Here is a 27,894-nt window from a genome sequence, read left to right on the forward strand (position 1 = left end):
CATTAAAAATAATAATAATAATAAATCCTTGGTGTAAGCCATTTCTTTGAGGAATGACAAATTATCTTTGACTTTATTAAGCTAAAACTGAAATATACCCTTTTATAGATTTTTGGCTTTGAAAAATAGTGTATACAAAACAAAGTACCCACAAAACATCTGCATATTACAACACACACAAGTAAATACCATAAAATGGTCTTTCTTGATCTAAACAGCTCAATATGGCTCACACGAACACATCTGTGTCGATTAAATTTTAACTCTCCCCAAACTCATCCACCAAACATCTGCTGGATGATATGTCCCGTTTATGGGCAATTTACGATCCAGAAATGTGCTGTAAATAGAGATAACAAGGCCTGGATGCCCAGCACTAGAGAGTGACATTCATGAAATAAAACAACAAAGCAGGAGTAAAGTTAGTCTAATTTTACAACATTAATAAAATGATAATGTGGTGCCATTATCATTAACAGTATGAAAGTAACTACCTGGATATAATCTAAAGAATGGGATGTAATAATGGCACACCTGCCGCTCCAAGAGCTCTTCACAGATTTGATGAACAGAACCTCTTCAGTTGGCAGACCCTCACTGCACTAAACGTGATCCATCAAGAAACATACACGGAGAAATTTGGAAGTGCTTTAAGAAGACCATTTGAGGTGAGGGTTCACTGTCCTCTGCAGCTGATGTGATCTTTTATGAATCAATATAACATTTATGACTCAACATGCATTACAGATTTGGATTGAAGGCCTCTTAAATGATGCTAAAGACACAGTAGGATCAAGTGTAATAGCTTGCTATGCATTTATGAGCTATCTTTTGACACATACTGCTAACTTACTATTGATTAACTACCATCAATGGAGTTTGTTTTACATGAACTATCCACTAAGATAGTAGTTTTCAACCAAGAGGCCTCAGTACACACACAACCGCTTAGCACACCTCTTTTTTTCTTGGAGAGAACCTTTTATTCTTTTCCTGAGAAGGCGGGAAAAATTCTCAGTTGGCACCTTTCAGATCCAGCATTTTGATTTGCCAATGGCGTCAGAGGTGGCCATGGCATAGCCTCTCTGATATGCATAGTTAAAGTCCACATTTGCACCAGTGTCTTTAATGTTTTCCCTATGCATAATTTACTTTCCAAACCAATTCCAGATTACACAATTGTGATGAAAATATGAAGACCAAATGCCAGTGGCTAATGCTGAGCGTTGACCCCTGCATTCATAAATACAGTGTATACCTTACTGTTGCATAACCTCACTCTTAAAAATCTTTATAGAACCATTTAGACAAAATAAGGTTCTTCTATGGCATCATGAAGCACCTTTATTTTTAAGAGCTGTTGGATCACACACAGCACTCTGTAAGTATATACAGCTCCTTAAAATAATATGAGGAAACTTCAGTCAATTTTGTGTGAATGATGTGATGTATCCTTCATCGCGTTGGTCCTTGTGGCTTCAAGCAAAAGGCATCATTTGTTGTTCAGGGAGCCTAATAACATCAGAATATAACTTTCCACAGGTTGTATGGAAAGGAGTCCTGCCATCTTGACTGCTGTTCACTACACTTAGTAGCTTTGGATAAAAGTGTCTGCCAAACGACAACATGAAAATGTAAATATCTTAGACTATTGCGGCCCAATATGGGAGCCTTGAATTTTCACTCCCACAAAGAGAAAAACTTTCACACACTGAACAAATACACACAGTTGTATCCATTTGCTGATCTGTTGTATCAACAATATTGTTTGGAAAAAATCCTGAGGTACTTGGCCCCGTCTTCTAGCAGCTGCACTATCAACCCAGAAAAAAAGATAGAAAATCGTATCATCTTCAGCTGCTGCACTGGAAGATTTTCCCCACTAGAGGGAGCCATTTGCATACATGTTACAAGCGTCTCTGGTCAACCTTTTTGAAGGGAATAATGCTCATTTTCTGAGTTTGAAAATAATTCAGGTGCTTCTCTGAATAGATGAAGTGAACTAAGGATAGTGCTTCCATGACAGTGCATAAAGTCCAACAGTTTCATCAACCTGGCATAAGTTGTCTTCAATTTAATTTATTAAACAGCAGATCTCCTAGATTTTGCAGCTGCTTCCAAAAGCACATAAGGTAAAGCTGAAACCTAGAACTTCACCATGAAGAGTGACCTGGCCTTTGACTTTTTTTGGGTGGCTACTTCTCTCTGAAGCAACAAAATCTAAATGTATGTTTTGACCTCCATCTCCAGTGCACAGGAAAACCACCAACAGTGCCCTGGCTTGGTGTTACTCATTGCATTTCTCATTCAATTTTCTGTTCCAGGTCACCACTGGTCTCTTGAAATAATTTATACTGTTCAATTTAGTTCAGTTCAAGTTTATTTGTATATTACAGTCAATTACAATATATTTAGTAGTAGTGGTGACTCAGTTAAATGTACATTTGGCAGAAATATGCAGAAAAAATTATTCTTGGATACATGGATTTCATCTCTTCTCAGGTGTTCTGGATCCAGACTGGAGCTTGTGTAAATCCTAGGCAAAAACAGAGAAGCAAATGGAGATATAATTAGCCAAATCTATTTGTTTAACCCAAGCTAATGAATAATAATGTGCATGTGATCAGATATAACTGCAGTACAGGATTATGAGATGCATTATTTGAATGCTTGGCAAAAGAGATGTGTCTTTAATCTAGATTTAAACAGAGAGAGCATGTCTGAACCCCGAACATTATCAGGAATGCTAGTGGACTTTGTTATCCTAGGTACTACCAAAAAACAATGTTTTTTTTCATGACCTTAGGGAGCGTGATGGATTGTAGCGTGGTAGAAGACTATAGTTAGGTACACAAGAGCTAACCCATTAAGGGCATTATAGGTAAGTAAACATATTTTGTATCTGATACAGAACTTAGTAGCCAGTGCAGAGACTGTAAAATTTGGCATTTGCAAAAAAAAAAAAAAAAAAAAAACACTTTGAAGACATGTAATGCTCTGAAAACATTGAGATTTATGTCATTTTCTCTGTGTGTGTGTGTGTGTGTGTGTGTGTTTTCTCTCTAGCAGCTAATGTTAATGTGGTCATGTGAATATGTAATAGTCTACATCGTGTTCTTGTGGCAATTAATAAAGCATTAAAACAAATAATGTGAATGCAGTATGAACATTATTTTACACCACATGGGGGCACTTAAAATCTCGTGAAGCTCTCTCTCTCTCTCTCTCTCTCTCTCTCTCTCTCTCTCATCCACATAAAATACTTAGTTTATTTGGGTTTGCTGATAATTGAATTATTGTGAAAAATAATGTTCTTAAATTCCCGTTAAAACCGGCTGGAATATTGTGACTTTACCTTGCTGTGAGAAACTTCTTAATCGCTCTATCAAGAAGAGCATGACCAACAACAAAGGACTATTGGTAAGTAAATGTTCCCTCGCCGAAACCGAGGGCGTGCCTCCCTCCGCTGCTGGACTCCTGGCCAATGAGGAAGCCGGCTGACCCTTCAATCACCCGAGAACAAACAGATCACGCTTCTCGCGGACCAATCACACGCGCCGGGATCCTGCCACCACACGTATAAATCAGACTGACAGCACGGGCTCCTGGTCAGAGAATGAGAGAACACCAAACACAGAATAAACAGGCAAACAGCTGGACCTGCCAGTCCGATATCATACATTTTAATTTCTGTTGGTGTCCAGGTACGTTACTTGTTTTGTTTATCAGAATGTCATTTGTGTGCAATTTGCGTTTGTGGATGTTAATATGGAATTATGCAGCTGCATTCTTTTGTTGATGGTGGGTTAATTTTAAACAGAAATGTACTTCTTGTTTTGTGAAATCACTGTTGTTTATCAATACTTCACGCTGGGATGTAACACTGCCGCGCTGTAACCATGGCTACCGGTTGCCATCAATCTATTTGTGTAGCTGGGGATGCGCGAGCTGTGCTTGAAGCTACTTTGACGCGTTTGTAAAGCAGCGATGATGCTTTTTGCGTTTTTACTGATATGTGCGATCAATACTGATCGCGGGGTTCCATACTGATCGATCAACCCTTTCACAAGAGAATGCGAAGAAAATCCCCAATGCAGATTACAAAGCACGTGGTCTCGTCTTTCCCAACACCTTTTAAACCGGATTTGTAAGGCTCAAGTACATCTTAGTCGACACAAACAAGCAGTTGTATCTTAGTTGTCTGATTTGACGTTTTAACATGCCATAATAAATCACTAGTTGGAAATAAAAGGTTTATTATTCCAAGCAAAATAATAATTATTATTAATAATAATAATAATAATAATAATAATAATAATATTTTTGTTTGTTTGTTGAAATTAGCATGTTTGTTTGTGTATGGTTTCCAATCCTAACTATTGGTTTTTGTGCTGAATGTATTTGTTGATGCTTAAGCGAGTGACTTCATGCTGAAGGAGATACAATATTTTCTCAGTTTTACCTTTTAATGTTGACCTGATTTTTCTCCTGTTTAGGCGTTTTATAGTAATAAAAATGGCCACGTCCGCGAGTGCTCAGTTGAGTAAAATGGTAAAACAGCAGTATATGGAACTGCCTCAGGGAGACAAAGTACAAGCCATGTATATCTGGATAGATGGAACCGGAGAAGGACTGCGATGCAAGACCAGGACAATGGACTCTGAGCCTAAAAGCATTGACGGTAAGCTAGACAAAGCCACATCAATATGCATTGCAACTCTATAAGTTCTAATTGATCCTATTTTGTTATTCAGATCTTCCTGAGTGGAACTTTGATGGTTCCAGCACGTATCAGTCTGAAGGCTCTAACAGCGACATGTATCTCATCCCCTCTGCAATGTTTAGGGATCCATTCCGCAAAGATCCCAACAAATTGGTGTTGTGTGAAGTGGTCAAGTACAACCATAAACCTGCTGGTATGTTTTTCTGAGGATAGACGTTGTCTATGTCTGTTCGATTGAGGTTTGCTTGAAGACTTACAACTTTTCTGGTCTTAAACACAGAAACCAACCATCGACACAAATGCAAAAAGGTCATGGAAATGGTAGATCATCAGATTCCTTGGTTTGGCATGGAACAGGAGTACACCATCCTGGGTACCGATGGACATCCCTTTGGTTGGCCCTCCAATGGATTTCCTGGACCCCAAGGTAAGAACTGTTCCTTTACCATCATAAACTGGCCACATCTATGATGTTCTCAAGATGCTTGGTCCATAACGGGCTGTTCTGATATCTGCAGGACCTTACTACTGTGGAGTTGGAGCAGATAAAGCTTATGGCAGAGACATTGTGGAGGCACATTACAGAGCCTGCCTCTATGCTGGTGTGATGATCTGTGGAACCAATGCTGAAGTTATGCCAGCTCAGGTAACATTCATTCCATTATGGAACCAACACTACAGTCAGATGTTAAAGAGTATTAAGCCATCTAAGATTACCCTTTTGGAATGTGACCTTAATTGACCTATCGGTAAGCCCCTCCTCTTGAACGCAGATAAGCAAATGGTAGTCTATTATCAGTTGCACGGGGAGCAGAACTCTAGTTGACATCTGTAGGTTTCAGCACCATAGAGAAACATTGGAAGATCCAAAGCTTGCATTGTTTTTATAGGGTTTATGCTTCAAAAATGGAAAAACAATGTGCCTGTGGTACTTGTAACAGTGATTCGAGGTATCCTAAGAGGATAGGCAATGACATTTATTTTTTATTTTATGAACCCAAACAAAATGGAGCAAAATGTCCCAAAGCATTCACCCCCAATCCCATTGAAGACAAAAACTTTTGTTTTCTGGATGTTATTCTCTCATTAAGTTACAATTTTCATCTGCTTAAGCAGAATGTTAATGTCATCTTGTGCTTCAGTAAGGTATCTTCTGGCTAAAACTAGCTAACGTTAAAGTTAGTGAGTCCATTCAAACATACAAACCTAAATAGCGGACTGTTCTCCATCTTGGGCAAAAAAAAATAAAAGAAGGTCTACATTTCATGCTCTCTTCATATTAAGCTGGTTAAATGTAAATTTAATTTAATCATACTCCGTGATACATAAACAGTGTTGATCCGGGATTTTGCTATCTGCAATCATGTCATCCGTAATATGAGGCTTCTCCTGCTTTCATTGTGATCTATAATCCCTTGCTTCCAAATCAATACCTACAATATTTCTTTTAAAATATTTTCTATATCCCTCCATGGCAACTTTAAGTCCCACTTGAATGGTGGTCCTTATGTGTCCAAAATGTATCAAAAAGATATAGGAATGGTAAGGCCGTTTACAACTCTGTTTGTTTGTCAGAGTTCACCTAAGGGGGCAAGGCTTACTTGTAGGTCAATCCCTCCATTAATTTTTGACGTGGGTTTTATTTTCCAGTGGGAGTTCCAGATTGGCCCCTGTGAAGGCATCAACATGGGAGATCACTTGTGGGTAGCTCGTTTCATCTTGCACCGAGTTTGTGAGGATTTTGGTGTGGTAGCCTCATTTGATCCTAAGCCAATCCCAGGCAACTGGAATGGTGCTGGTTGCCACACTAACTTTAGCACCAAGGAAATGAGGGAAGATGGTGGGCTGAAGTAAGTGTTAAAAGTTGTTGTTGTTTTTAAATTGGTGATAAGTAAAAATGATATATCCCTGGCTTGCTTTTGAGTATGAAATGATTTCGTTTGTATATCCTCAACTAGATTCATTGAGGAGTGTATCGAAAAGCTTGGAAAGAGGCACAACTACCACATCCGTGCCTATGATCCAAAGGGAGGCCTGGACAATGCTCGAAGACTGACTGGCCACCATGAAACCTCCAACATCCATGAGTTCTCTGCAGGTGTGGCGAACCGTGGCGCTAGCATCCGCATCCCACGAACCGTGGGACAAGAAAAGAAGGGTTACTTTGAGGATCGCCGCCCATCTGCCAACTGCGACCCCTATGCGGTCACTCAGGCCCTGATTCGCACATGTTTGCTAGATGAAGAGGGTGAAGAACCTGTGGAATACTAGATCTCTCTTCTCCTGGACTGAACTTCCCTCCCCTGCTTGCCATACTTCCCTGTTTTCTGTTTTTGTTTTTAAAATGGCCATAAAGCCAAATTAGTACTGTATTTTGTTTTCTATCAGGGTGGTTCTAACCTGGCATTTTAATATCGTTGAAGTTGACTGGTCAACTTAACATTAAGATTAAAGTTTTAATCGTTTCTTGGGGAGTGGATGTTTAACGTTAGCATTGAAAGTCTGTGATCCCATGACTCTACCTTTTGGTAGTTAAGATGGACTGAAACACAAATTCAAGCGCACAGAAGAACATGGCTGCCAAGGCTAGACATCTAATTTCTTTTAAACCAATAGCTAGTTGTTCTATATATTGACTTGATGATTCAAGTATGTAATGTTTCAATGAGTCTTACTAACAGTGTGTTAAATGGCAAATTTTAGTATCCATTTTGACTACACACTACACTGTTCTGGTTGTGCGGTACACTTCACAGTCGAGGTCCAATAACTGTCCTGTTTTTATACTTGTTGATCTGTTATTTGTCGTGTTAAATCCCTGATTCATCAAGGATCTGATCCTGTTTTTGTCTACTACTATGATGTAACTGCACCTGTTTTGGTAAAAACCTGAAGTTGCTAAAAAAAAAAAAAAAGGACACTTAAACATTTATTTTTTACCACAAACCTGTCTTGTGTGCTTCCTCTTTACAGTGGTAACATCTTGCTTGTGTACTTGCTGATTTGAAGTGCTGTTTTGGCATTAAAATATCACTAATATGTTTTGAAAACACAGGGCAAGATGTGTATCCTTGGACAAACAATATAAATATATATAGATTCCAACTTGAGATTTACCTCCCAAGAATACAATTCACCCCTCAGTCCTAATTGACTAAAATCTTGGCATTATTAAACACTAATTTAATTTGTGTAGTGCTTATTTTAATTTCCATTGACATATGTTCTTATTTAAAACAAAATAGCTTAATTTTGCACAATATTACAGAATACAATACAATTATTATCGTTTTCATTTCTAAATCTCTTTCTATCGCAAGCGTTCAAAACCGTTCATAAACATTTTTTCGCAGTGTAAACAGTTCCTTGGTATTGGTCAACAGAGTGATTAAAATGTTTTCTTTCTGAAACATTGTATTGTGCAAAATATAAACAAACAATTCAAACCCACATCGATGGGATATTTGCAGAGTTTGCACCTCAACATTTGCAACATCATCGACTAACTTTTTATCTGTTTGCTAGGAGCGCATAAACACGATGCTTGCCAACACGGTTAACAGTAAAGTCACATTCACGTTATTACACGCTATTTGTTGTCTCTCACAAGGGAACAAATGGGCGTCTCGGTTTCATTCTATGAAGTGCAGAAACATCCAAGCTTTCTGGGACAAAAATATTCACTTCATGTGCTTTTCTGCGAGGTGGGGGTAGGGTTAACAAGTTTGTTTTGGAACCTTTCACCTACATTCCCATGCGTGACAGACTGACAAGTCATATAGCCTTGTGATTGGCTCCCCAAAGAGTCTTCCAACCAATCATAAATTAGAATGGTGTTTCTCTCCAGTGCTTGGGAAAATAAGTTGCTGGGCAGTTGTTTAGTCTGTCAAATTAATAAATTAATTTATTTTTAACTGCGGAGTTAAAATATACTTTGAAAAAGTGCAGTGATTTATATATATATTTTTTTTTTTTCATAAAAGACTGTTCACAAGAAAGTTTCTCTGAATCAACAGGTAAACTATGACCATTTAAATTAAATATTAAACTTAATCATTACATTTTGCGATTGGAACCTTTTCACACAGTTTAATTCTCTTGATACATTTCCTGAGGGTATGATCAACTTTAAGTTGTTCATTGTTTTGACATCAGGAATCTTAAAGTATGGTAACTTGATATAAAGACAAAGATATCATGAATTTAGTGTGGATGGTGAATAATTGCAATTTGTCTAACATAAATGTCAAGCTAAGGATTCAAGTGGGTGATTTTGCTTAAACATACGGGTTTAACTCAAATGAGCAATAAAATATACATGTTTTTGGTTGATGCCAGAATGATATCCCTGGTTTTCTCTGTAAATGCATAAATAAGTCATAAAAAATGACAATTTGTTGACAATAGGTGCGTTTACATGGAGCATTGTAATTGGTTTAAAAGTCCAATCCGAATGAAAATGAACCATATAAACACCCCAATCGGAATAAAAATGCCCAAACAGAATGAAATTGAATCGGTTTGAAAGGGATGGGATAAACCTTACTATAAACCGATCAAAATTAAAATCATGCAATTTATTATTTATTACAGATTAATAATGAAGAGATTATGAGAGCTATTGAGAGAGATATTAATGCAAAAACGCGCATTTTTTTTCCTCTGGTGATTTAATTTTACTCCATGGTAGGGCATGTCCCAAAATTTAAAGCACTGGCACTTGTAAACAGCATTTCACATTAGATAACTTCTCATGTAAACAGCCACCAAATCTTTCAATAGGAATTATTTTAATCGGAATAAAAAAATAAAAAAAAAACGTGTAGGACATGTAAACGTGGCTAATGACAATGTTTTTTTTTTATGTTTTTTTTTTTCTTATATATATATGTATATACAGTATAATTTATTTTAATTATTCAGTTCCATTTATTTATTTGCACAGAATAATCTAAACATAACTGATGATTGCAGGTGTTGATAACAATGACACTTATTTCTCATTAGGCTAAATAATGGCTTCTTCCATGAATCATGCAGAGAAAAGCATTTCAGGCTGCTGACCCAGTTTCCTTCCTGCCTTTAAAATGTAGTCAGCAAAGACAGTAACATGTTTCAAAAAGTTGAAGATGGTGATTTCTAATTGATCATTCTGTCTGCTGTCTTTAAACACAATGACTCCTCAACCAGATCTATGCAATGTTGTTGCAATGTGCCACTGGCTATTACAGTAAGTGCTATGAAAAAAACAATACTATCATAAACAAATGAGCAGTATGTGTTGCTTTAGCTTCTTCAGATGCTCCATATCTTTCCAAATATCACTTGTGACCCTTAGATAACATGCTGTCTAAGACCCACCACTCAACAAGGGCTTGATGGGGAGGGATGATGCTCAGTTGCCATGGCAACCACCGGAATGCTCAGGCTGAACCGAGCTGGTTCTAGTGGGGAAAGGAAAAAAACATGGTTATGTAATCAGAAAGGAGACATGATCACAAGGTAAACAAAGCATTGAAATTAACATCCAGTTAAATAATGGCCTTTGTTACAATCAGGTATCAACAAATAGATTATCCAATGCTTTAATAAGGGCATTTTTATAAGCAACATACTCTTATTGAGAAATAGTTTTGTTTGCAGCAGCTGGTATTATTCAGGAGACTGCATCAACTGCATCATGGATGATCGATTGACAAGCACTTTTACTTGCGCAAATGCTGTATTCTTTGGTTTATATAACTGCAATCACACCATGCTCATCTAAGGCTGTAACACGTGTTTTGCAGTACCCATGCTTGAGGTTTAGTGAACAGACGTAAATATATATGAGGCCACATATGGCAGGAAAAAAAACGAGAAATTTAATCAAAAAAGAATGAAAGTGATTATTGCCCAGGAGCTGAATAAATAGAAGGGGTAATGAAGCAAATAGAGGACTACAGACTGGGTTTGTGGACTGGTTGTGACCAGATCTTTGACTATAGCTGCCTGTAATCCTGTGTAGAGGCAGCGTGTAATCGGCAGTGGGAGAGGATGGGGTTCTGCCGCAGTTTCTCTTTGGCTGTGGGTCCCTGCTGTATGACTGAGCATATACTTAATGCCCATTTATTCTATGCTGAGGAATTTGTGGAGGGTAAGACTTAGTTTGTGCACACAGAACAATAAGTACACATAATGCAGATGCATGCACATGATCACATGGTCTAATGCATTTGCATAACTTATATTAACAACACAGTTGAAAAAAAATACTTTATAATTTATTTTATTTTATTTTTTTCATTAAAATGCATATGTGTTTCATAATTGAATACTGTAGAGTCTGGAACTAAACTGAATCTGCCAACTGTGAAAAACAATGTGAATTATTTCATGTTGAGGATTCTGTGAAACCCAGTTCTTGTTTATAGTACTGGCTTAGAAGTCTGAAACATGTCCATTACTTCTTTGTGCCGAGCCACTTCAAGGCCTGGAGACTTCCATGACTACTTGTGTGAAAAGTGACAACAACACCCCAGAGGTTGGAGCAACATTTGTGAAGCATCATGGGACATAAATGCCCACAGCCACCCAAGCAGCTGCTAGTATGCTTAATTACAGCACTGGTTGCTGGCATCACAGCTGCACTAAAGATGGGGGAAAAAACTGCAAAGCAGAAAGTGTTTATACTGTGGGTGTGAATGCATACTACCTTCTTTAATAATGATAAGCACCATAAGATTATATATGCTTCTCTGATTCTTAACACACTCCTTCTCTATTCTCTGGATAAGTCTATATTACCGTATCTGGATGTTACTATTCCTGCATATATACAGTAGTATGAACATTTTCTGTTCATAGATGTTACATATATAACTATAGATGTTAATAAAGAACCTTTATTTTTAAGAATGTACAATATGAAATATGTTTTATTATGCCAAAAATTAACAGTAAAACTGAATTCTACACAACAGTGTATGCTGTAGATTACTTTTCTGAGTGTGGTATGCATTTCCAGAGTAGCAAACAAACAACTTTAGCTACTGCTCACAGCTATTGACATATTTTGCTTGACACAATTTCAGATCGATTGCCAAATACTGAAATGTGATCAAAAAAATGTAAAAATATGCATCTATACTTCTAAGTTTTACTTACTGAAATAAACATGCAATATGATGAATTCATGTGACAACAACATAGCATTTAGTTTGAAATGTGGCAGAATTCAGTTTAGTTTCATGTTAATGGACAGCAATATAGAGTATATACTTGTGTGCAGTATTTAGTAGTAAGCCAGTATGGTATTTAGTACTTAGCCAACCACTCTCTCTTTATTTCAGCACTTGTGCGTGACTGGGTCGGCCTTGTGGTGTTATTGGTGTGTAGCATAGATCCTTCTTGGCCCTCAGACTCACCTGTCATGTGCTTAGCTCGAGCCTTTCTTTATGACACAGTTTTCACCTTCAATGTGAACAGTTGTTCTAATATAAGAGAGCTCAAACAATCTTTGTGGGGATTTCTGTATGAAAGGGGGCAGGCACAACTCAAGTCAGTTGAAACAGCCAAGTCAGAATATAACATTGTTAACACTTGGGGCATGTTTTTGTTAGCTTCAGGCATGTATTTTTCAGCTTCACATGCACACGTTGATCCATTGTTTTACACTTCTAGAGGATGTTATGTCCACTACCGCCCAAAAGTTTGAGCTCAGTAAGAATTTTTTGTTTAATCAATCAGTGTGATTCACAGCACCCAGTGTCTTCTGGTGTGGTTTGAGTGCCTAACATCTTAAACCCAAGACAGCATGATAGGACCAAATGTGTGTTCTGTGAAAATCACACCCTACTGACAGTGAGTACATTTCATTTCACTTTTAGCAAATAGGTCCTCATTATCATTTGGCCTTTCCGGAGTTTTGATGAGTGACAAAAAGGAATTGATCAAATAGAAGAAAGAAAACAAGGCTGTAAACAAGCCTTGAGCTGGCACTGGCTAAGACTGGTTCTGCTCAGGAAAACGGGTGTAAAGCAGAATAACTATATCAAGGGTCAGACGCTTGGGTTGCAAGAATGGAGAGAAAGCGCTGGCACTATGGAACAAGGCATTTCCTGCTAATCACATGCTCAGTCTCAAAACTCAGACGCCTCCCTTTTGGCAAACCCTGCCCTTTAAGTTAAAACAGCACAGTCAGGGTCTCCAGAATCCCTCCCAACCAACCAGTGTTTGCTTAAAGAGAAGTGTATTTTATTATTATTTTTTACTTTCTGTGTCGTACAGAATGTTCTGGCCTTGAAAGAAGCATGAAAGACTAAATACAAGGCTTTTATTAAGACTTGTAATAATCACTGTACAAGGGCGCAATATTATTTCCATTCTGGTATAATATTATTAGATGTATAATTAAGTTTTTAAGCATGATAGACAACAATGCCCTGCTATTTCTGTTGTCTGCACTTCTTCACACAGTGAATAGATTGCTTATATAGTACAAACCTCCCATTCCCTCTTGTGTTTTCTCTCTGCACCCCACTCACTCGCTTGTTTTCCCTAAATCCTGTCCCATCCTAAACCAATTAAAAAATAGAAAGCTCTAACAGAAACATTACATGCAAACTATTGTGCATACCACTTTAGGAATTCGGGTACAGAGAAAATCAGAAGAACATTGTGTTCTCAAGTAACAGCCTGGCCTCAGATCTTATGCTCTTCCAGTACCAAAAACAAAAGGGATGTCATAATACATAATAATAATAATTCTTAAGGTTGGCTCAGAATGCTGAAATAAAGGGATGGGTAGAGGCATGACTTTATTTCTTAAAACATGTGAACTGGTTGACCTTATTGACCTTATTTACTATCACTTTCAGTTTAACTGCTATTGCATGTTCAAACATGATGACTTTTTCTATTTCAGCTGTTCACTAAAGACTTTAATCATTAATGGTATCATTAGATGGTTAGGTCACATATCATGATAGATGACAGTGACATACTTTTATGTGGCAAGCCTCCTATAAATGAAAATAACAGAAGAAATGTATATATATAGTACATACAAAATATGCAAAATCAATTGTGTGAATTAGCAAAGGATTCCACAGCAGCTGAAACACCTGCTGAACTGCCTTGTGCTGTGGTTGCTGTCTTCATCAGCGTACTTCTCTTCAGTTTTTTAAATATCCAGTGTACATATCATGATACAGTTATATTAAAATATATATATTTTATAACAATATATTTGCTAAATTATGTTTCAAAATATATGCACATAAATATATTTTATAAAAATATACTTTTGACTATACTTTTGAATATAATTATACAGTTATGGTGAGATAATAATAATAATAATAATAATAATAATTGTTGTTGTTGTTTCTTTGGCAGTCTTATTTGTTTGTTTGTTTATTTGTTTGTATATTTATAAATTTGTTCGCTTGCTTGCTTGCTTTTTTTAGTGTAAAACTATTTTTTATAATTAAAACAAAAAAACACAATTCGCCTAATAAGGTGTGACAAAAATATACATTCCAAGATATATTATAAGTCTTGATATGAATTTTTTTTTTTTTTTTTTTTTTTTAGTAGATTCACAGGCCAATAAAACATTTTAATGTGAAAATATTAAGGTCATCATTGTAAAATGATTCATTCCTCTTTTGTTGAAAATTCTCTTTGACACTTTATCCCTATACATTTACATCATTCATTTTTCTGTGTTTCCTTTTTAATTTTTGTTTTAGATAAGTGTAAAACTTAACATAGAGTCAATACAGTGTGATATAGAGCATCAACTCTGAACTCTCAAAGCTCACACACATCTAACTCTAAGAGTGCTTTTCCAGAGCTGTACAGTTTGTTTGTGGTAAGAAGAATTAGTCTGTCGCCAGGTTGCAATAATCTCCATGTAGGGAAAAAATACCATGTCTGTACCCTTGAGAAAGCATAACCTGTGTTGCCATGATACGTAGATATATCTTGCTCTACAAATAGACCAAATGTAACAGGCCATTTACTGTATAATGCTCCTGATGAAGACATATGGCTGTAAAAGGTCTCTGTGATATTCTGCTCTGTAGATGCAAGTATACAGGTTTTTTTAATGTTTTGTATTTATTATTATTTCTTTACTTATTTCTTATGTGACTCAAAGCATGGATTGATTGAAAAGTTCATCTCCAACCTTGATCAAACCCAAGTGAACCAGCTAAGATCTTCAGGAGCACAGGGTTGGAACTGAGCTCTGCAGGCAGCTTTCCAGGATTTTCCCCATATAGGCTCTTTCTTCTGCTGTGTATTTGCAGCTGACGCGGCTGTTTGTGAATATGATGGTGCTGATGATTGACTTTTCAACTTGGGAACTTCTAACTGACACATGAAGGCATGGTTATTGTTTACCTTGACTGTGCTAAAACTAGGTTAGAACTGGCAGGCTGCAATCACTTAATTATTTTTTTAAAAAAAATAGCATAATATTTGTGGGAATTGCATGTTGTAAATAAACTGTATTACATATTTTTTATATATCAATGAGTCAGCAGTTATGGAGTAAAACGTGATAAGGGGAGTGAGTGGTCACATAACTCATGAAGCATGTCACACTCATGACAGCCCTCCTGACTTGATCTTAAGCCAGCTTTACTGCTTTTACAAGATAAGATGTCATGGTGATGTGTGCTTAACTTTCCTACAGAGAGAGTGAGTGAGAGAGAGAGAGAGAGAGAGAGAGAGAGTTCAGACTACCTTACATTTTAATCATATTTCACAATATTATTATTTTTACTGTATTTGAACAATATTATGAGAGACTTCGGTAACATTTTCTATGAAGCCCGTATTTATAATACATTATAAGGGTATTCATAAGACATTATAGTGAATGCATAATGTATTATAAAAAACCTTATAATATGTTGTATTATCTCATGAATATTCATAAGAACCATTTTTAATATATTGTAATATTTATTTATTTGTGATTATAGCTTTTAAGAGTATGCTGATTTATATAACACAATAACACGTTGCATCCACTTTTACAATGGATTATATTTCAGTCAAAGAACACTTATAAGTAGTAATAATAATAAATCTAACGAAACCACAAACTTCTGAAAAGTAGTGTACATTTATGAAAATAAATATATCTACAAAAAAAATTCTATACTAAGCTAATATATTTTAAATATAAACATAATATATTACATCATACATGGCAGGCCACAAGTTTTGAAGTGCACTTGCGTAGCACATGGGAATTTCTGTGCCACTGCTTTTTTGAGTCTGAAAAGGTAAGCTAAAGCTGGCAGTAGTAATTTCGAAGCCAACTTGCCCTCTGCCTCGACTCTTGTGATTAAAGTTTGACTAGATATCTGATGAAGGGCACCAGCTGAACTCGGACAGTGCCTTGCGTCTGCTGTTCTCTGCTAATCCTTATAAATCCTTTATTTTCCTCAGAATGGAGTGGATGGATTTACATCTGATATACACGTCTAAATGAGACACAACCAAACTAGGCTGAGAGGACTGCATAAAAGACAAACTGTTGAGCTCAGAAGATTGTCATGTCTGGAATCAACAGTATAATCCTGAGCAAGTAATCAAAAAACAGCTATGCACGAAAGACGGAGAGTGACGCAAGTGTCTACAAGTTTCCACAAGTGTGATTTGTGTCACAGAATCTGTACACTGCTAAACAGGTTTATGGTGGATGTGACCCTCCCTAATGATTTCACCCCAGGCCCTGTGAATCCAGACGTACGTCTAAAGTCTGTTATTTCCCAATTTGATCCATGGAGTCACACACATGTGAAATGTTTGCATGACATTCTTAAGGAATCTGTTTTTGGTTACCCATCTATTATGGTTTTTTGAGAAACAGTGAGCACTAAATGGCTGTTCTATTCGTGTAAAAACAAGTACGCACAGACCATGATTATCATATACAACTGGAAATAAAAATATTTTAAAAGAGACATTTTCTTGCTTGAAAGTTTTGTACTACCCTTGTGAGAAAGAAGTGGACTTAGTGAATGTGCACTTGTAGTGTACTTCAAATAAAATATATATTTTCTTACTAGATAATATAATAATGAAATAAAGGGTCGTTTAAGTTTATGTTTTCATAACACTTTCAAAAAGTGTTTAAACATGAAATTATTTTGACTAACAGACTAAAATGTGAAGTAATTTTAACTGTAGTGTCCTAATTAATATTACATGTAAAATTTATATATATATATATATATATATATATATATATATATATATATATATATATATATATATATATATATATATATTAATAATTAATAATAATTATAATAATAATAATTATTATTATTAATTATTTTTTTTAATAAAAACTAAACTGCAACTTCATGATTTTAAATGTATAGTTCCAAATATATTTAAATAGATGTACCTTCAAGTTTCAATAAATATCAATTTAATTTGACATAAATGCTACTCGGTACATTCATCTGTACACCTTAACCATATTTCAGAGACAACAGAATTATGAAATTATCAATAAAGATGTATTTTAAAGTTCAGCTGCATCAATTGCATTTAATATAAATTTAAACTAAAATGCGTTTGGTCACACTTTATTTTAAGGTCCAATTCTTGCCTCAATAAACTCCTAACTTGCTGCTTATTAATAATTAGTGAGAGTTTAAGTTTAGGTATTGAGTCGGATTTGGCAAGTCAAGTCTTAGACGACAAAGTGATGTGACAAATTCTTTTAAAAGTGCTCAATATAATATATAACCATTGAACAGGTCAAAAAATCTTTAACCAATTTGGCATTACTCATCAACCCACACAGTATCTCTTTTCACAGCACTGTCATGCAGTTCATTCATGCTGTTGTATATTTTATTGTGTCTGGAAACTGATGTCAGGGCAATTCTGATGCACAGCCACTGAAAGTGCTTCCTAATAAACTCATAACTGTCTTGTGCTTTCTCTTCCAGCTCAAAGTTCTTCTGTGTTTTGCTGTTCTGATGTGTTTCAGTTTGAACACATCGGCCAGCAGTCAGCTGCTGCAATAAAATAGATTGTTAGACTGTGTCTTTTGATGAAGGCTGTAGGCCTAGAAAAGAACATACTGTATGAAACACCTCCTATGAAAAAGTGTGACCCACAAAAAGTGTAATTCAGGAACTGTCTGTTTCCATTAGCACAGGAAAAGAGGAAGGATACCAAGTTCTGCTGATCATTTAAACAGGTTCAGACTGAAAAAGAAAATAAAAAAATCTCTCGATTTTTTGTATGTATGTATCTATGTATTTTCAAGTACAGTATGAAATGAAATGTTTCTAGAATCTTGATGCACATTAAACGTGGATGATTTTTCTGTTCATTTAGGTGAATTTATGTTAGATTTTATTCTACCAGGTATTTAATTCTTTATGCTTTTCATTGAGCTATTTAACATCTTATCAATAAATTTTAAGATATGATTACACCATCCTAAGTGTAACAAGGTTAATAGTTTTATGGTTAATTTAAAATTACTAGGTGTTGAAGTATGCAAACCCGCAAGGTGATTCTCAGAAAGAGAATTCAGTGATTATATTTCACCATATTTATGGATGAATTGTTTAATATACACAATGATAATAACAGGGTGAACATATGGATCATAAGATATAAGGGATTAAAAACAGGCATTTTAACTTATAAGACATTAAAAAGGTCTTGGAGAATTATGGCATTATGATTTTATATGGATATATGGATTTGTTCATTAATATAGGAAAACAAGATGTGTTCACTAAAATAGGAAAAACATTATGGTTCTAGGGTTGAACTAAAATAAAGACAAATGCTAATTTTCTTTTAAAATATACAATTTTGAAGCATGAGGTACTGGGGAACTCGGTTTTGTTCTCTGTTAATGCATGAAAGTAAGTGATTGGTGACAGACCTCACCGCTCATCCTGTATTAGGCCCTGTGCAGCATTCACAGACACTGGATGCCCGAGGGAAAAGAGACAATTCACTTGAGAAGGAACACTCATTCCCTGAGTCCAATTAAAGTGAAAGGACTAAGAGTTCTTGATATGGAGACTGTCTTTCTTTGCCTTGTTCAAGGCAATTGCTTTAGAGCGATTTTATGAGCGATAAATGCCTTGTTGACATGGATTACTCCAGTACACTCTGTCTTGATCATAATACAGACCATGTTTATGACCTTGTTTTATCAGAAGGCCTGCCATAAAGACAGCTGCATCACCTGAAAGTGGACAGTTGCCTTGACTGTGAGAGCTTCGTAGATTTTGAATCTTTTAGCCAGAGGTTAGTTATATAAACAGATGCATCATTAGGGATGACTTTTGGGTGAGCTGCTTGGTTTGTTAGAGGGTACATGTGAAGAACAGCACACAGTGAAAAGTAATATTAAAGCATTAGAGTTTTAACACACACACACACATGGATTACCCTCCAGTAGCTAAGAATGATAGCATTTATGGTCTCTGTATAGTCAAGTCAAGTCAAGTCACCTTTATTTATATAGCACTTTAAACAAAATACATTGCGTCAAAGCAACTGAACAACATTCATTAGGAAAACAGTGTGTCAATAATGCAAAATGATAGTTGAAGGCAGTTCATCATTGAATTCAGTGATGTCATCTCTTTTCAGTTTAAAGGGGGGGGGTGAAATGCTATTTCATGCATACTGAGTTTTTTACACTGTTAAAGAGTTGGATTCCCATGCTAAACATGGACAAAGTTTCAAAAATTAAGTTGTACGTTTGAAGGAGTATTTCTGTTCCAAAAATACTCCTTCCGGTTTGTCACAAGTTTCGGAAAGTTTTTTTCGAGTATGGCTCTGTGTGACGTTAGATGGAGCGGAATTTCCTTATATGGGTCCTAAGGGCACTTCTGCCGGAAGAGCGCGCGCTCCCGTATAGCAGAGCACTGAGAGCACAACAGACTTCACTGATCAGAGTGAGAGCGTCGCAAAATGTCACAAAAGAAGTGTTTTTTTGGTTGCCAGGGCAAGACAACCCTGCACAGATTACCAAAAGAGAAACAGCATTAAGGGACCAGTGGATGGAGTTTATTTTTACAGAGCATCAACGGAGTTGTGCAAGTGTTTGTGTTTGTTCCCCTGCATTTCGAAAATGCTTGTTTTACAAAGAAGGTCCAGTTTGACGCCGGATTTGCACATCGTTTATTTCTTAAGGATAATGCAGTCCCAACGAAAATGGGTCACGATCGTGTGTTGGAACCACAGGCGGTGAGTAAAACTGCTTCAAATATCTCTGTGTTGTTAACTTAGCTATCGGCGCGTAGGCACATCAAGTAAACAACATGCGATGTTGTCATCAAACTGCACTTTCCACATGTACAGCTTAAAAAAAAAAAAAAAAAGACGACAAAGTGGAACTTAGTCATTTTCCAAAAACGCTAAGCAAATATATACAGTTTCAGTACATACCACATAGAGACGTCGTTGCTGATGCTGCTCTTGTTAAATTTCAGCCTCTGGATCTGATTCTGGATCTTAAATATACGCTGAATCTGACTGTTAGCCATGGTTTGTTTTGGTTGGTTTTGTCCTCACGGTGTCACAGCTTACAGACGCTCTCAACTCAAAAGCCTACTGGCGCTCGTGATTCTTTAGCTCCGCCCATACGTCACGCCTCCAGCCGGGCGTGTTTTTCCGGGAAAAATCGGTACAGACAATTTTTCTCTTATGAATATAATAAAACTAAAGACTTTTTGGAGTTATGAAGGATGCAGTACTACTCTATAGGTACTCAAGATTAACATGATATTGAGTGAAAACGAGCATTTCACCCCCCCCTTTAAATAGTGTCTGTGCATTTATTTGCAATCAAGTCAATGATATCGCTGTAGATGAAGTGACCCCAACTAAGCAAGCCAGAGGCGACAGCGGCAAGGAACCGAAACAGCATCGGTGACAGAATGGAGAAAAAAACCTTGGGAGAAACCAGGCTCAGTCGGGGGGCCAGTTCTCCTCTGACCAGACGAAACCAGTAGTTCAATTCCAGGCTGCAGCAAAGTCAGATTGTGCAGAAGAATCATCTGTTTCCTGTGATCTTGTCCTGGTGCTCCTCTGAGACAAGTTATTTACAGGGGATCTGGTCTTTGCTGTCTTTCAGGGCAGTAAAGGTCCTTTCTATGTGCTGATCCACCATCTGGTCTGGATACATACTGGATCCGGGTGACTGCAGTGACCCTCTGATCTGGATACAGACTGGATCTGGTGGCCACGGTGACCTTGGAATAAGTGTTCCCGGTTCCGGTTTACCTAATTAATGCAGCCTAAAAATCCTTTAACGGATTTGGATATTAAAAGAATATTAGTATGTTATTTGTATGCCAGGCTAAAGAGATGGGTCTTTAATCTAGATTTAAACTGCAAGAGTGTGTCTGCCTCCCGAACACTGTTAGATAGGTTATTCCAGAGTTTAGGCGCCAAATAGGAAAAGGATCTGCCGCCCGCAGTTTATTTTGATATTCTAGGTATTATCAAATTGCCTGTGTTTTGAGAACGTAGCGGACGTAGAGGAGTATAATGTAAAAGGAGTTCATTCAAATACTGAGGTGCTAAACCATTCGAGGCTTTATAAGTAATAAGCAATATTTTAAAATCTATACGATGTTTAATAGGGAGCCAGTGCAGCGATGACAGGACCGGGCTAATATGGTCATACTTCCTGGTTCCAATAAGAACTCTGTTCTAGGTTATTACAAGCAGAGTTTTTAGGTCCTATAATTAACACCTCTGTTTTTTTCAGAATTTAGCAGTAAGAAATTACTCGTCATCCAGTTTTTTATGTTGTGGTCAATTGTGTCAAACGTAGCACTAAGATCCATACCATATACCATATTTCTCTAAGAAGGAATATAATTGTGAGGACACCACCTTTTCTAGTATCTTGGACAGAAAAGGGAGATTCGAGATTGGTCTATAATTAACTAGTTCTTTGGGGTCAAGTTGTGTTTTGTTGATGAGAGGCTTAATAACAGCCAGTTTGAAGGTTTTGGGGACATATCCTAATGACAATGAGGAATTTATAATAGTCAGAAGAGGATCTATGACTTCTGGAAGCACCTCTTTTAGGAGCTTAGATGGTATAGGGTCTAACATACATGTTGTTGGTTTAGATGATTTAAGAAATTTATACAATTCTTCCTCTCCTATAGTAGATAATGAGTGGAACTGTTCCTCAGGGGGTCTATAGTGCACTGTCTGATGTGATACTGTAGCTGACGGCTGAATGGTTGCAATTTTATCTCTAATAGTATCGATTTTAGAAGTAAAGTAGTTCATAAAGTCATTACTGCTGTGGTGTTGGGAAATGTCAACACTTGTTGAGGCTTTATTTTTCGTAAAGATAGTATCAGAGCCTGAAGAGGATCTTATGCGTGATAAACAATAACTAGAGTGATTGCTTACTCTAGTTTCTAGTCTGTTTACAACTTAGTTGTGCCTTAATGCAAGACTGAATTTTTTGGCAGGGGTGGACTGGCCATCTGGAGCACTGGGACTTTTCCCGGTGGGGAAAGTCCAGGGCCACTTTTTGGTCCCAGTCCGCCACTGTCTTTTGGATAAGCATTGAAAAGGCTTTCATTTGTGAAAACACTGCACAGGCTTGTGTAGAATGATCATGCTTAATTGTATTGAATGTGCACTTTTAGTCTACTTGAAAGTACATTTTAAAAAATGTAATTAACTCTCAAATATGTAAAAATCCAATTGGGGCCACTGTCTTAATTAGAGTACACTTTCATGATTTCTCTCATTCTCAAAACACTGAAGTACACTTAAAAGTGCAGTTTGTAACGGTAAAATTTAAAGTTTCTACATTTCAAATGATTATGTTTTAATCGTTTGACCTGCTCCAAAAAACACACTTATTTTATATTATTTCATTTTTGATTTACAAATATAATGTATGTCATGCATGTTTCAATAGAAATTACATTAAAGTGCATTTTTATTTTCCTAGAAATGCTTTTCGTAAATTTGGCATGCAATGCACTTCAACCACATTTCAAAGACAATAAATGTAATTATGAAATTCCATATTAAGAGGTATTTAATTCCTACTTAACCAGATCAAAAACACTCTTAAGTTCAAATAATTTAATTGAATATAGATTTGTTTAATTCATCATCCCCAGAAAAAAAACATTACATTACATTCTGTTCAAACTTTTAAAGAATAATATATTAAAGAATATTATTCCATAAATAAGTACTATTTTTAGCATGCTACAGTGCACTTTTTTTTACAAAGGTGTACTGGCATTAGCTAACATTTAAATTTAGCCCTATTTAAAGTTTATTGAAGGCTTTTGAAACGATCAATAAAACATTTTTTTGAGAACAGGCTATGCATGATTAAGTACTTTATACATGATTGAGTGCTTCTCTGAAGGGAAGTGAGAGCTTGGCAGGAGAATGAGATGAGATGTGGGATAATTATTGTGTGAGAGAAAGGTCTTTCCCTCATCGCAGAAGAGCCCACGGTATAAGTGTCTTTGTTTCCTCTTGACATTGTGCTGTGATAATTCCCTTGTGTTCAACGGATTCACTATCACATTATTCCCACCGAGACATACTTGTTGTGTACATGGTCCTATGACAACTGTTCCTAACAGACCATTGCCTGTTGAGGTAGCATGACCAGACTAGACCTTCTCAATTCCTTTTGTCTGTACTTGGTTCCCACAGAATCTGCTAGTCTTTTTTAAGCGCACAGGTCCCCCTGGATGAACTGGAACATTTACCTTTGCCACAGGTAGGCATCTGTTCTGTGGGAACATTGTCGGTCATCCAGTGCAGCATTATGTGGTCAATGGTTGAACTGAATTGTGCCTCAGATGGGTCCTAATTCAAATGCTGGCAGGCTGCTGCCTTTTCCATGTTATTTGAGCCCAGGCCATTGCTGATGAGGCTATCACTATTCCTAATGGACCACGAGGACCCATCAAAAGCCCTTCTTCCTATTCTAGAAGTTTTGTTGATCAGGCTGACTGGTCTTAATTGTAATTCTTGTTCAGTGTGAACAATGGCTATTTCATTGCTCAAAGTTTGTTGTAAAGCCATTTAGATGAGGGCCATGAATAAGCTTTGAGCTGGTCAGTTGTGTTGAGGGAACACAAACACTGCTCGCTAGAACTGGGTTTTTGTGTGCTTGTGTTACATTTAGCCACAATCTGGATGATCACAATGCAAACCAATGCTCTTTAACTTACTTTGTTACACTGAGCTTTTAATGAGTCTTTTTCGAAGCTTATGCAGCATAATTCCTTATTACTCTCACATTATGTTTAAAAAACTAGCTGTACATGTACTATTAAGCTGATATTGAAACACTTTGACTTTTAATAGTCTCTGTGTGAAGACTTCCATAGTGAAGACTTTTTAAAAGGGATACATTTTTGTGTTTATCAGGGGAAAAAAATACCGTACTGATCCCAAACTTCTGAGTGGGAGTGTGTGTGTATATATATATATATATATATATATATATACAATGTTTCAAATTGACAGGCCCTTCTAACTCATTTTCAAACTAGTATCCAGGTTTCCAACATGTAAATGTGTCTTGGCTTGGTCATTAATACACTTGGAATAAATGTAACCAAACTCGTAATTATGATATTTCCAACTCCACTTGAAGGACACATGCAGTACAAATGCTTCCTGTGATTCATGACATTAAAAAATTAAAGGCACAATATATCCAAAAACTGCCTTGCCATGGTCATGTATTAATTGTAGCTTTTTTACATTGTTGTATGAATGGCTGTTGGATTGAACAGGATTATTTATATAATAATTAATTGTTTTAGATGGAAAATATGTTTTCATTTATATTATATATATATATATATATATATATATATATATATATATATATATATATATATATATATATATATATATATATATATATATATATATATACATATCAAATATGAAATTGCCAGGGACCATTTACATACATTTACAAAGATTTACAAAAACGTTGCAGCGAAATGGAAAAGACCACAGCCTATTGAGACATTTTTAAAATCAGGATGCCGTCCAGTAAAAATATGACACTGTGAGAAACTAAGGTAAGTACAGGGTTCAAAAAAAGAGAATAGAGAAGAATTCACTTTTCTCAGAACAAAAGTTGGACATGCAGGTTGCCACGTTAAAGGCAATATCATTACTCTTTAGAATAAGAAGAGAATAATAATAAGAAGTTTATGTACTCGTTCAGATCCATAGCTCTAAGCTACAGTCTCCTAATATCCAGTCAGAAGTCTACCAAGTCTCTCCTAAGCTCTCCTAAAGAACACGGCTTGGATTTACTCACAATGGACTGTATGAGCATGTTGTATGAGCACTGGGAAGGCTAAAGACCTCAAGACATTATGAGTGAGATTTCCAAACTGAGTGTGACACCATGAAATGCCATTCAAATCCCTATTGTGAGGTGCTACAATAATTAGTCCTTCCAACATTTGGCTGTGTTACGTAAGATGGTGCTTGTTTATTCATATAGGGCTCAGTTTGTGCAAGGCCCCTTGAATTTCAAAGGCTGTATTATTGGTGACACACTAAAGCCTCTTTGAAACTTGAAACAGCGGAAGTCCTGCTGATTTGCTAGCGTGCCAAGAACGCAGGTGTAAAATCAAATCATGATGTTTGTGCATTAATGTCCTGCAAATAAAGACATGTACTTAGTTATGTAATATATTTTTTAATAATCAGACTAACTAGATCTTAAATCTTAAAACACCAAATCTTAAAATACCATGGACATTTTAATAATGAATACATATTTTACTAGAAATTGTGAGTTAGAAAAACAGATCTGTTTGATTAGTGAACAAATCATTTAGAATAGTTTTGTGAATCAGATCAACTGAAACAAAGAGAAGATTGACTCATAAATTGCAATTTATTCACAAATAAACCACCACTTGAACTTGATTATATGGAGCCCCGCATGACATGCAAGAAAAAATAAATAATAGTGTAATCGTGTGCACGTTTAAGTACATTGAGGGAACGAATTAGTAAATCGTGCACACGATTTAGCCTACTATTTTTTCCTGCATGTCATGTGTGGGGCTCCATACGATTAGTATTGAATGACTGAATTTTATTTAATTTAATTACTGAAGTTGTACTCAATGAAATAAATCATACAGGTTGAGAAAGACATGAGGTTAAGTGACACTGACAGATTTCATTTTTGGGTGAACTATTCATTTATATAGGCAAACTTATTTGTGAAAGGCAGTTGTGTGAATGGTAAGCCTCTTACAATGACCCAACACACTTAAAAAAAATGTTACTGTCAAGGTGTACCAAGGTATATGGCTGGCACTGCAGAAAATTGGCAGTCAGAGCAGAAGAAACAAACCAAACTCTTTGTTGCAGCATTAAGAGTTCAGTTTAAGAATGGATATACTCAGCATCTGTAAGCCCCTTTATTTTTGTTGAAAATAAAGATTATTTTGGACTTCATAATAACTGAAAAACAGCTGTGAATGGCATATTCTGACATAATATAGCTTTGAAAAACAGTGCAATCGTTTGTCAGGGCTGGTGTTAATCTGGTGGATGTGCTGAAAACAATATAAGCTCCAGAAACAGTTAGGGTTAGGGTAATGAGTGCGAAATATGAACATATGTTTTCATATACATTTTAATAAATGTTATGAACAGAATATTTCAAATATACTGAAATATTCTAGCCGTAGAGCTAAGGGGGAGTGGTGTTTCTGATATCAGAGAGCGAGGAATGGAGCAAGGAGCGGGAAATGGTGAACCCGAAGTGGAGTGGGGTGATTATTAAATGCTCAGAGTGCGGAGGGGAAATTGTTGCCACTCCACTTCACTCACATACTCTGCTTTGCAACCATCATGTCATGTTTAGTATTTAGTGTTATATAACATTTGAACTAACTACTTTCAGATTTCAAATACACGTTTAGAAATTTCTTTGTTAAAATACCTGTATTTCAGTGTGTTGATTAGGTCTGAATGTTCAGCAAATAGATCAAGAATAACACTGCAAAATCAAATTATGATTAAAATTTTTGTCTTATTTTCAAGTATAAAACAGGGTTAATAATTATTATTTATGATAATAGGACTTCGGATTTCAGTTTTCAGGTATTATATTAGTTCCCTTTCAAATGTTCACTTCATATTGTTTATGGGGTAAACTGCTGTTTACTCTGTTACTGAAGACTGATGTAGCTGCACAAACCAACGGTGCATTAGCCTGCCGGAAAGGGCGGAGTCAAAATGGAAGAGCCCCAGGAGGACAAGTCTTTCTACCAGAACATCGTCAGCCGACTACCTACAAGTCCTACAAGTGTTTCAAGCCAAACCTCTCAGTGATATGGATGATTCTGCCCAACATCAGGATAATTTTGAAGAGCTACGAAAAGCGACTGATTTGGCTCTGCACACTACGAAAGCAGCAGCTCTGGTTATTGGCAAGACCATGTCCAGCCTGGTGGTGTTGGAGCACCACCTTTAGCTGAACCTCATTGAAATAAGGGATGCCAAGAGAATGGCCTTCCTTGATTCTCCATTCTCTCCAAAGGGCCTCTTTGGCCCTGCTGTGAACAGGTTTGCACAGCACTTCTCAGAGGCTCAGAAGTTGCTGCAAGCACTGCGTCACTTCAACCACTTAGCCCCAGAAGCCGTCCTTACCCATCAGAAAGGAAGAGGAAAGGGTCAGTTCTCACCTCGGACGGAACTCCCTCAAAAACAGCTTGCTTTCACCCTCCATTCCTCTGAACGCCTCTGAGCGATGGAAAATTTTTTCCCATGGGTCAGGTGCAGCATGTACCCCAATGTTTTATCACTGATAGCTGACCCAAATACTCAAAAGAGTGAACTTCCTCTTCCAACATTTACACATGTTGAACGATCCTTGACTATTCAGCAACTGGCGGCAAACGTCTCGTCCCCTAAAGGTTTTTTCAGAGACTGCTCGGCCTCATGGCGGCCGCCTCCTTTGTGATTTCCATGGGACCTCTTCACATGTGGCCAATTTTGGCTCAAAGCCAGAGTCCCGTCCCACACTTGGTGTATGGGCCGCTTTTATATCAAGGTAGACCATCACTGTATCAAAGCTGTGGCCCCTTGGACACCTTCATGCCTGTTTCAGG

At 36.7% G+C, this 27,894-nt stretch overlaps 1 protein-coding gene and 2 long non-coding RNA genes across 3 annotated transcripts in view; 1 reads left to right on the top strand and 2 right to left on the bottom strand.

The window, feature by feature from the left end:
* The window catches only part of LOC127951034 (uncharacterized), a 198,204-nt gene extending 177,392 nt beyond the window's left edge, over window positions 1-20,812 (bottom strand). Inside the window, exon 1 of the long non-coding RNA XR_008152574.1 lies at window positions 20,673-20,812. This is a non-coding gene — a long non-coding RNA (uncharacterized LOC127951034). The remainder of the gene's footprint in view (window positions 1-20,672) is intronic.
* On the bottom strand, window positions 1,853-10,187 carry LOC127951033 (uncharacterized). Its single transcript, XR_008152573.1, has 3 exons — window positions 10,085-10,187; window positions 3,356-3,605; window positions 1,853-2,536 (listed from the first exon to the last, which is right to left on the bottom strand). It is a non-coding gene; the product is annotated as an uncharacterized LOC127951033 (long non-coding RNA).
* LOC127951030 (glutamine synthetase) lies at window positions 3,537-7,669 on the top strand. Its single transcript, XM_052548633.1, has 7 exons — window positions 3,537-3,704; window positions 4,497-4,681; window positions 4,755-4,916; window positions 5,004-5,150; window positions 5,242-5,369; window positions 6,374-6,573; window positions 6,682-7,669. The coding sequence occupies exons 2-7, from the start codon at window positions 4,516-4,518 to the stop codon at window positions 6,992-6,994; spliced, it is 1,116 nt and encodes a 371-aa protein (XP_052404593.1). The 5' UTR covers window positions 3,537-3,704; window positions 4,497-4,515; the 3' UTR covers window positions 6,995-7,669.
* Window positions 20,813-27,894: the final 7,082 nt, after the last annotated feature.

This window comes from Carassius gibelio, chromosome B2 (assembly GCF_023724105.1).
Source record: "Carassius gibelio isolate Cgi1373 ecotype wild population from Czech Republic chromosome B2, carGib1.2-hapl.c, whole genome shotgun sequence".
In the NCBI taxonomy this organism is placed as follows: domain Eukaryota; kingdom Metazoa; phylum Chordata; class Actinopteri; order Cypriniformes; family Cyprinidae; genus Carassius; species Carassius gibelio.